Genomic DNA, 11267 nt, shown 5'->3' on the forward strand with positions numbered 1-11267 from the left:
AACATAACCCTTCCTCTTGTGGATTTTCTCGGGATCACCACTTCTCTCACAAACCATTTCAAAGCGAGTTTTGCTTTCTCTCCCATTCAATACTAATACGCACATGTATTTTTGTGTATGTTGTCTAGCCCAACTCTTTGCATCTTCCGGATTTGTGAATACCAAGTCATTCATGTAGTCATGGGATGTGTCATCAAACTGGGAAGGTTGGTTTTCCATTGGTTCTATTGGATCACATGGAACCTACATGTAATAGCACAATGTCAGTACCATAAAAAAATTCCTTACAAGTTCGACCCTGCCGAACAAAAAGTTCGGTTATATAGTTTCCAGAAATAAATTGAGGCCTTACCGAACTCGATCTTTAGATTTTCTATGTACAAGTTCGGCAATGAAACTGAAAAACTCGACTAAACCGAACTCAAAGGTTCGGTTAGAAACTCTGTATTTATATTTTTGCGACCTTACCGAACAGAAAGTTCGGTATCAACAGTGTTGATATCGACTCAACCAAACAATGCACTGTAAACTCTATAAAAATAGTTCGGTTACATGTTCTGGAAAAACATAACCGAACTCTAAAACACCACCATTAAAATGTCGTTCGGTTACCTGCGTCTTCTAAATTTAGTAACCGAACTACACATTAAGAACGGTTCGGTTACCTCGCAAGATAAATTTGGTAACCGAACTAGGTTGACCTGAAAGAAGTTTTTCCAGAAATTTTGAGTTTGGACAAATTTTTGCACAATTCAAGCTACATTAACTAAATATGAGGCATACCTGAGTACCCATAGCTTCATCTTCAGGTTGTGGCTGATAAAATCCATCATTTGTTTGGTTAGCTTGAGATTGGGGAAAAAAGTTTTCATCATCTAACAAATAACTCATATTTGGATCATTAGAAGTATTGACAAATACACAATGAGGTGAAGGGGGTTCTGATTCTGATTCTCAAGTACCATCACATGAATCACTCAAATCATAATTACTAAACTCAAAAAAAGATTTTTTGGGTTCACCCATCTTCTTCTTCATATTTCCTTCTTCTTCTTCTTCTTATCTCTCACTAATAATGTTATAACAAAACAATCTCACTAATATAACTCACTAATCACTAATTAATCAGTTACTAATCATAACACTAACACTAATTAATCATCACACTAACTAAGTTAATCATTAAGGGTAAGGTAGGTATTTATTTTTAAATCAGATAAGGGGTGATTAAAATTACTATCAATAACCACCCAAAAACTTGAGAGTAGTCCCCCATTTTTTGAGTAGTCCCCAAAAAATCGTTCTTTGCAAAATCCACAGATTTTTGGGCTACTTAGCTCAACAAACACATCTAACAAATGCAAAAATTTCTCATCAATACAGTACGACTGTCGGGTACTCGGGTCCATCGATGTTATTTACTTTTTGCCTTTTTTTTTTCTTTTTTTTCTTCTTCTTTCTTGTGATTCAGATTTATTTCAAGGAACGTTAACAAAATAATCAAAATCACTACCAGAACTCCTAACATATTTGCCAGACTATACGGTTGCCGTTCAAAAGGGCCTGGCGCGCAACTTGTTACCTAGCTTGTCTGCTCAAGTAATGTTATTCATTTTATTATTTTGTTACTTGGACAATAAAGATTTGAAGTTTTAGTAGGTGAAACAGTCGATTTAGAGCAACTGCAGTGGTGCGAGTATAACCAAACACCAAAGAGGGAAAAAAAGATCAAATTTTGGGTTTAGTATGGTGTGTGACGCTACGGTGGAAAGACTAAATTTGGTCAGACGTACATTATACGTTCGCCTGATGTGGGGCGTAGACTATACCAACGCCTGATTGGGTAGATTCTAAAAAAAAAATAAAAAAAAATGAAAGAAGTGGGGCGGAGGTATAAAGCCCGCCCCACTAAAATGGTTTTGAAAACAAAGAATGGGGCGGGGGTATAATGCCCGCCCCATACAAAGAAAAGAAAAAAAAGAAATGGGGCGTAGACTTTACGTTCGTCCCATGTGAAGCGTAGACTATACCAACGCCTGATGTGGGGCGTGGAATATACGTCCGCCTGATGTGGGGCGTGCACTATATGTCCGCCTGGTGGTGGGGCGTGAAGTATACCAACGCTCGACTATATTTGGGTTTAGTCTTGGTCCCAGACCAAATATACTCTGGGTTTTAGTCGTTGATCAAAATTTGATCGATAGTACGTTCCACTACGTCTGTTCAAAAGACCAAATATTTGGGTTTACTCTCCCACTGTGGACGCTCTTAGAACCTATAAACTTAAAAGAGTAATAAAGCAAGTTCCTCCCAACTGTCTACTCCTCTCATTTAAATGTCAGAACATTAGTACAGTACTATTTGTGCAAAGACTTTGATGTTTGTATCATAGATAAACTTATGCATCGCTCAAAAATCTTATTGGTATACTCACATATTTACTCGTGTTTAGTATCCCAGTTTTTCGTGGATAGATTGGGCCTAGGAACATTATTCGAGGTCTGTCATTGCACGACAAAAATGGTTTTTAAGAGATGAAATTACCAATTTACCCTCTATAAAATATTAATACTATTAGTGTATCTCATTAAATCCTAATCATAAAATTAAAAAACTAAAATCAAAATTATTTAACTAAAATTATAAAATTAAAAACTAAAATCAAAATCAAATTCATTTCCATCTTCACTTCAACTGTTTTTTCTTCTCTATCTCCCCTAAGACGAACCATCTTTGAGTGCCATATCAAGTACTTTTCGAGCAACCCAATCCCCTAAATTTGGTTTTAGCAACATGCAATCACTCAAAATTCAATTGTTTTGAAATCAAAGTGTTCTTGGTTTAGTAGAATCGATTTATGTCAATGTACTTGTGAACCGATTTCATTTAGAAACGGATTTTGTTCATGCCCACAAAGACTGAGTGTACTGAAGGTGTACTCTGGTTTGAGAAAATTGAACCAGAATCGGTCTGCGTTAATACTCACATAGCCCGATTCTGGTATGGAGGAGATAACTGTTTTTCTATATACATTTTTTTTTTGTTAGAATCGGATTATATGAGCACTTTTATAAACCGGTTCCTGTTGTGAATTGTCAAGAATCGAATTTTATGTTTGTATCGTGTAAACCGATTCTGGTTATACCCAAATTGTAAATGAGTATTAGTATGATTTTACACAATTTCAAAACGAGTATGATATCATACTCGATCTCAAAATGAGTATGAAATGAGTACGAAGTCATACTCATTTTCAGATCGAGTATGATTTAAATTATGTTTGATTTTTTTTTTTCCAATTAATAATCGGTTTATTGTGTACATGTGTAAAAATCGATTCTGGGTTTTTTTGTGAATTGAAAAAATGAGCCGAAAATGGGTCTATGAGAGCATGAACATATACCGATTCTTGTTGATTTTTTTCATGTTTCGATGATGAATCAAGATTAGTTGATTTCTAATTTAATTTCACTAAACATCAATTAATCACCCAATTAACACTAAACAATCAGGGGTATATTAGTCATAATGTAAAATAGTTGGATTAGGGGTTACCCTTTTTACCTTTTAATGACCCTTTTTATCCTGTAGTCCTAGGCCCAAAAAAAAATGTTCCTAAGCCCCAAATTAACTAGGCAGTTTTTCCGAAAATATTAGTATTTGCAAAATTTATTGTGAAAAAAATGTTACAAAATACTCTTTAGTGGTAACATGGCATGTTTTAGTCTTTCTTTTTTATTTTTATATGCATTCAGCTTTACATGTTTGCCGCTTGATGACAATTAGGCTCTCTGAACAGTCGTGTGCATGGATGCAAAAAAAAAAAAAAAAAAAACATGCAGCCTATCACGGTTCATAGAAAATAACCTTACAAATACTCACGTACTATTATTATTGTCAATTTGTTTGTGTTGATGGGAGGTTAAAATACAGTTACTCCCATGAATTTATATTTTCAAAACAGTGAATAATTCATAAAAAAAGTTTATACCTTCCCCTTTCTTTTTCAACCACTTCATGGTTGTGGACCTTATGGCAGTGCTCTTTCATTATCTCTCTCTTTATCTTGTGCCCAGACAATCATTCAGTACATAAGTAGCTACCAACTAAAAGCTAGAAAAAAACAAAATCATGAAGAATGCTTTACCGAATGAACAAGTTAAGAATACTGAAACAACCCATTCCTCAAATCCCTTGAGTATGGAACCTCATGATCAACATAATGGTGAAATCAAAGATACCCATGTACAAGAAAAGGGTAAAGCATTAAACAATTATAAAATCTCTGAAGAAAATGATGATTTACACAAGGTAGTTGAAAATGGTCATAGTACAGTAAATAATGAAATGTTTGTTCAAGAAATTTGTGGAGATGAGTTGCAGCATAAAGATGGTGAAAGTGAAGAAAATGGATTAGTATTAGCAGATCCATTGGTGGAAGAGATGATGAATAGCAAAAGTTCAAAAGAACAATTTGATTTTCATTCTCAACTTGGACTTGGTGACTTCCTTGGAAATACTACTGTTGTTCCCTCTGTCACTACGGATGCTGATGCTGCTGCTGCTCCTCCTACTCCTCAAAATGTCATCTCATCTGGTAATTATAAGTTTTTTAGTTTTAAATTTTTTTATGCAACAATTTTAGTTATCTGCGGTTGAAACTCCATTAATAAATTTTCTATTATATAATAATATCTCTAAATTAATATAATTCTGAGATTCCAACTAGGCTTACAAAAGCTAATTTTAACTCATTAAATTAACAATCTCGCTTAATTAATAAAACTTGTTGGTCTCCAAGGCACTAATTTATAGAGTCTCACCTGTTGTATGAATAGTGTTTAATAGAAATTAGGATTTGATGAGATGTAAATGTGGTGATCAATGTAGTGTGTGTTTTAATGCTTAATTTCATTATCTGATAACGGAATCCGTGTTTTGAAAATCTATGGAATTTGGAAGGGACTAGCAATGGCAGGGATTTTAATTACTACCTACCATTGTACAAAGCTGCACTTAAAGGTGACTGGGGAAATGCTGAAGAGTTTCTGAAAACACATCCAGACGCATTAAACGCAGTAATTACAAGTAACCAAAGGACAGCATTGCACGTTGCAGCTAGCGCAGGGCATTTGCGCTTCACGTTGAAATTAGTGGCACTAATGGATGTCGATGCACTTGCATTGCGAGATTCTTATAATGGTGATACAGCCCTTCATTTCGCTGCTGTAGCAGGAATTACCGAAGCAGCAAAGGCGATGATAACTAAGAATAACAGGTTAACCCAGATACAGAATAAAAATGGGTGGACAGCGCTCCTCCTATGTGCTGCTTATGTTGCTAAGGAACAAAAAGACATGATACAATATCTATGCACCGAAACTCGAAATGAAGAACCAAGTATGCCATTTTCGGGTTATTTTGGTGCTCAGCTTTTGTGCAACATCACAGCTGCTGGTTTACATGGTGAGTGAGGAAATGAAAACGCTACCTAATTGCACATTATACTTGATAAAACTTCACTAACAGCTATCTCCTTAAATGTATGATCCTTTTGAGTTTTGTGATATGCTGGTTTCAGATGTAGCATTGTACCTGGTGCAAAGATATCCGAATTTAGCTACTGCACGAGATCAAAGTGGTTGCACTGCGCTAAGTGTTTTGGCACAAAAAGCTTCTTCGTTTCCGAGTGGAAGCAAGTTGGGATTTTGGGAAAGTTCCATATATTCAAGTTGGTGTCTTTCTATCTTACTGATTTTATATCCTGATAACTTGTTATATGAATTTATGGGTCTGTTTCGTGTTCTTAACCAAATCAATTTTTTCCTTTAAGTGATTCCATTACAAGTGGACGACAATCGTGTTAATTGCTCCAATGGAATAAACATGTACCGGAATTATCAAGTGGGATCTGGAGACATTTCCAATAGAGGAGCTTGGATCAAATTTCTCTCATGGACTAACTTGATTAAAGGTTTGAGTCTAAGTTTCAGTATTCTGAGTTTCAAGCTTTCAATCAGTCTTTTAGTTAGTCCGTTAGTGTTGATTAAATTTTGTTATGCAGTCCCTGGAATCAAACAAATCTACCTCCAAAAGTTGGCACATATACAAGCCATAGAACTATTAAAATGCATTTGTGCCAAAATTTCGCTCATGAGTAACAATGATATACTACAGTTCTTCTTGAACTCAAATATCTTGAGTACCGCTGCCAAGTTCGGAATAGTTGAAATTGTAATAGAATGCATCCAAACATTTCCAGACCAAATTTGGTTCATTTTTGATGGAAGGAGCATATTTCACATAGCAGTTGAACATCGAAAAGAAAAGATATTTAATCTCATGTATGGGATGAGTGCACAAAAGAAGATTTTGGCTTCTTGGAGAGTTGAATCTAACAATAACATCTTACATTTGGCTGCAAAGTTAGCTCCTGCTTCCCAACTACATACCGTCTCTGGTGCTGCCTTACAAATGCAGCGAGACCTTCAATGGTTTAAGGTATTATTTTGGTAATATCGTCAAGTTTCAAGTATGGTTTTTTTTTCCAGCACTTATTTAGTCTTTCATTACTCATTACCCTACTACCTTTGCTGGTTTTAAAGGAAGTGGAGAAGCTTGTACAACCTACATACAAGGAGTTGGAAAATCAAGATAGGCGTACTCCTAGAGATGTTTTTACGAGGGAGCACAAGGACTTGATGGAAAAGGGTGAAAAGTGGATGAAGGATACGGCTCAATCATGCATGGTGGTTGCTACTCTTATTGCAACAGTGGTGTTTGCCGGAGCTTTTACAGTTCCTGGTGGTAATATAAGTGATGCAGATAATGCAAACAATGGCAGCCCAATCTTCTTACATAATAATGCATTCATGTGGTTTGTCGTATCAGATGCATTGGGCCTCTTTTCATCCACAACATCAGTTCTTATGTTCTTATCAATCTTGACATCGCGTTATGCAGAAGAAGACTTCTTAAGGTCATTGCCGAAGAGAATGATAATAGGTCTTGGAACTCTCTTCATTTCTATAGCTGCTATGATGATAGCTTTTGCTGCAGCACTTTCTATCGTTCTTCAGCGTAAATTGCAATGGGCTTCAATACCAATAGCTCTAGTTGCTTGTCTTCCGGTCACTCTTTTCGCATTATTGCAGTTTCCACTTCTTGTTGAAATATACTTGTCTACTTATGGAGTCGGCATCTTCCGTGCTGATACTAAATATAAGCTCGATTAACTCAAATAATTCGCATCGAAATGACTGTGTATTAATTATAAAGCTGAGTTTTATCATAACCAAATGAAATTTAGAATTATTGTGATTTTGCCATTTTGCGCAGTAACTTTTTTTTAAGCAAACTATACAAGTCCACTGATGAAGACTGGAAGGGGAAGCCCAAAACATTGTACAAGAATCTGTTCTAGCCCAGTGGCTGGAGAATGTGCACACCTTACAAATCGTATCCGCTATACTCGAAAGTGGTTCCTTCCTTCGTTTCTAGTTACAACGCTGACTGTTTGGTCTTAACCACGGTGAATGTGATCTTTTTGGCCTATGCACATGCCAAAAACTCATATTTAGCATATATGCACCCATTATGGGTATGCCAAACTGCCAAACTCATATGCCTATATGTTATTCCTGACATATAGGCATACACGACAGAGTTTTCATCGAGCGATAGAGTGTCCATCGCTCGTTGGTCTCTCAAGCGCCAGCGCTGGTCAATCTATCGCTCGTTGGTCAGATCATCGCTTATCAGATCTTCATCTAACGGCTACTATTCTTCCCCCCTATAAATACCTAATTTCAATCTCATTTCAACTATCACCAGAATTTTTAAATCTCTCAAGAGTTTCTCAATCTCCAATTCTTTTCATCACTCTTCCAATTCCTTAGAGAGCATGGCTGATAATATGAACCTTGTTGAGTGCATAGCAAACCAACGTGTTGTCGAAAGTCGAAGAGTTGTTGATCGTGCCAATATAGACAATGAAATTAGGAGAAGTCAACTTAGGAGACGTCAATTTATGAGGTGAAAACCAAAATTCAGTACTGCGGAAGATGAATGTATTTGCAGGAATTATATTGATTTTACTCGGGATCCAGAATTTCATCACCAACTATTGTGGCAAAGGATTTTTGGCAAGAACAAACAATGAACATGTAGTTGCATCTTTTCTGATGACTGCACCCAAGTAAATCTAAAGACTATAAAACTACTAACATTCAAGATTCATAGATAAACAAGATGTAAATAGCATGAAAAGTAAAGATTGACACAAGTATAACGTGGTTCGGCCATGAAGACCTACGTCCATGGGAAAGAAGATGTTTTCTTTATTGATTCTACGGTCTTACCCTTGAAAGAGCTACAAATATCAATTATATTTCTCTCTCTTTATCTAAGTCTTTCTCAGGATTTCTCTATAGAAAGACCATCTAAGATTACATAAGTTGTCTCTCTCCTTCTACATGGACTGGTATTTATAAGCAAATTAGACTAATGAAGGCCTGGTCTTGCCGAGCTGGTGGAGTTATCATACATCTCCTTCGCCGCTTCGGACTGGTTCTATACTATCCCTCGTGATGGCTTGCTTGGTTCTCCCTCCGAGTCGTCTCGATCTTCTCGTCATCGTGTAGCCCTTCTCAGGAGAACCTCGTGCTCTATCACCTTTGGGTCGTAGTATAGATCGCCCGAGCCTTCCATTACGATGTATATTCATTTACACATATTCTTATCCTTTATTAAATGCAGTCCTTCTTTTTAGACTTGACCGTATGAGCGGATTAGACCACTCCTCACAGGCGTCATTCATGTGGTGTTTGTAGCAGTTGCCTCGATTCAGACGAACTCACGTTTTTCAAAGTAGGATTCGGTGTTCCTACTCCATCATCTTATCATATATTCATCCCTTAGGATGTTGAAACGTGGCCATCGAGTAATTTACCCTCACATTTTCTACTTTTCTTTGCAACTTGCCAAGGGCATGTTGGGAAGAAAACTTCGAACCCCCCCCGTCTTTATCGCTACGTCCTAGATTTCCGCCATGTCTGCACTTTTAGTGCGCTTTTACCTGTTGGACTTGAGGCGCCGGTTGGTTATCCATTGGTTTCTTATAAAATCTTTTGGGAGAAGAGAATGACGCCTTTATTATCCGTTTCCATAGTTCAGAACTTTTTCATTTTTTCTCTTCTTTGTCTCTTACTGTTTCTTCTTAACTTTTTTTCTCCTATAAAGATGTTTATCATGTCTGGGAGAAACTCTCCATCTCGACCTCCAAGACGGTATGGTCGCCTTACTTTGTTTTTTCTTTTGTTTTCTCCAGTGGTTTACACCGTTATTTTGAACTGTGTGATTGTCATATTTGTTTGGATCAATGGTTCTTTCCATTGTTATTTTCGATTCTGTAATCATCATGATTACTCCAATCGATGATTTTCTTCACTTTTCTTCAACTGTGAAGTTTCTGAGAATTTCCATTATCGTCTCTGTCTTTTTGCTTTTTTTGCCGGTTTTTTACCAGTGTGTGTTCTGATTCATCTTTGATCTGTTCTTTTCAGTGATGATAAGAGAGCTATGGAGCCTCCTGGTACCATCCGTACTTCCGATTTATCCGATGAAGCTTATTTGGAGATGGTGAAAGTTACTCACCGTCTGAAAATATTTGATGTCTCTTTTTCTAGTCCGGTCGGTCAAGCCGGCATCTTGACCAAGAAAATCTTGATGGATAACCCTTGTGGTCCCAACGATATCGTTGTGACCGTTGTCCAGCTAGATGCAGGACTTCGCCTTCCTATATATTGTCCGCTAGATCCATTTCAGTATGAGGTCTTTTGCAAGCTTAGTCTCCAGCGAGGTATTTTTCAACCTAATGGTAACTTATATAGGATTATATGAGAAAGTAATCGGCGAAGTAAAGGAAAAGTTACTGTGCATCCGAGGAATGAGTTCGTGTCTTCTCAGATGGATTTGTACACATCCGATACTTTTGTGGATAACTACTGGTGTCAGCAGTCGTCTGATGCATTTGAGGGCTTCAGGGTTGCGATCTCTGGATATCTCATATCTCCCAAGGGTCCTCGGCTCATGACCGACTTGGATCCTCCTCTTTCTAGTAATATTACGCTTCGTAAGACTCATGATCCTAAATGGTTTTTGGTTCCTCTTCGCATCGTGGGGCCCTACATCTTTGGTTGGGATGAGCGTGGCAATGTCCTTCCTAGGATTCCTGATATGCATAGTCATCTTCCGCCTTATAGGCCATGTGAGCTTAAATGGGTTCCGTCTCGTAGACGTCCCTCGTCGTCTCTCCAGGCTATTGAGGATGCTAAGGTAGAAAATATTGTCTTAGTGTTTTAACGTATATATACCTTTCCCGTGTTTTATGCCTTAACATTCGATGTTTTTGTGTTTTTGACAGAGGAGAAGGGTTGTTGATGGCTCTGGGAAATCTACTGCTTTTGTAGAGGTTGCATAACATGCTATGGGGGTTGATATTGGTACTTTGTTTGGTGAGAACGAGGTGGTGGACCTTGGAGATGCATTCTTTGATGATCTTGACCAAGCTTTGTTGAATGATCCCGTCAATCCCGATGGCGTCATTAATGTATAGGATGTGAGCCTGCCCCAGGCGTGTAATCTCGCTGACAAGGGAGCTTTTCCCGATACGAGTTCTCGGGTTGGTGGTGATATTAGTGTTAGTGGTATTCTTCCTGTGGTTCCGAGTGTTGGTACTCATGGTGTACCAAGTACCTTTGCTGGTGGCTTTCCTCCTTCTCCGAAGGTTCCGTATAGTTCGTCTTCCACTGTGTATTTGTTCAGTGGTGGGTCGAGGCGATGAAAATACTATGCTCGGATTAGTATGCTCGGCTGAGTGATGACGAGCAAGCTCGTATCTTAACTTCTTTGCCTAAGTCCGCCCATCAGCATCTTGTGCATGCGGTATGTATTGAACACCTAACCTTGGTTTATTAGCTTTCAGTTTCTTAGTGCTCCAGTGTTGACTGGTATTATTGTCTGATTCTCTAGTGCAACAATTCGAGAACCGGTATGCTGGCTAAGGCTCGTATCGCTAGGAAGCGATACAAGGTTGTCGAGCAAGAGGTCCATCTACTTCGTGCTGTTATGGAGATGGCTAAGCATGAAGCCTTGTCTTTTCGTCGGGATAAGAAAGAGTTGGAAGGTATTTATTTCCTCCTTTGTCTAGATTTTGCATCTCCATGATAGGTTCTAGATTTCTGAATTGATCCCTTTATTGGTAGCCA

General features: G+C 37.8%; 1 protein-coding gene across 1 annotated transcript; it reads left to right on the plus strand.

Annotated features, from left to right (window-relative positions):
* The first annotated feature begins 4139 nt into the window (after positions 1 to 4139).
* On the plus strand, positions 4140 to 7311 carry LOC113325964. Its single transcript, XM_026573790.1, has 6 exons — positions 4140 to 4597; positions 4963 to 5466; positions 5582 to 5731; positions 5834 to 5974; positions 6065 to 6501; positions 6606 to 7311. Exons 1-6 carry the CDS (start codon positions 4201 to 4203, stop codon positions 7233 to 7235), a joined length of 2259 nt encoding a protein of 752 aa, XP_026429575.1. The 5' UTR covers positions 4140 to 4200; the 3' UTR covers positions 7236 to 7311.
* The last annotated feature ends 3956 nt before the right edge of the window (positions 7312 to 11267 follow it).

This window comes from Papaver somniferum, unplaced genomic scaffold, assembly GCF_003573695.1.
Source record: "Papaver somniferum cultivar HN1 unplaced genomic scaffold, ASM357369v1 unplaced-scaffold_10, whole genome shotgun sequence".
In the NCBI taxonomy this organism is placed as follows: domain Eukaryota; kingdom Viridiplantae; phylum Streptophyta; class Magnoliopsida; order Ranunculales; family Papaveraceae; genus Papaver; species Papaver somniferum.

What these genes read in the sequence shown, in the direction of transcription:
- LOC113325964 (XM_026573790.1), top strand. Translation starts at nt 4,201, where the DNA reads ATGGAACCTCATGATCAACATAATGGTGAAATCAAAGATACCCATGTA. An exon ending in TCAAAATGTCATCTCATCTG is followed by an intron (nt 4,598 to 4,962) that starts GTAATTATAAGT and finishes GGAATTTGGAAG; the next exon opens with GGACTAGCAATGGCAGGGAT. An exon ending in GAGACCTTCAATGGTTTAAG is followed by an intron (nt 6,502 to 6,605) that starts GTATTATTTTGG and finishes CTGGTTTTAAAG; the next exon opens with GAAGTGGAGAAGCTTGTACA.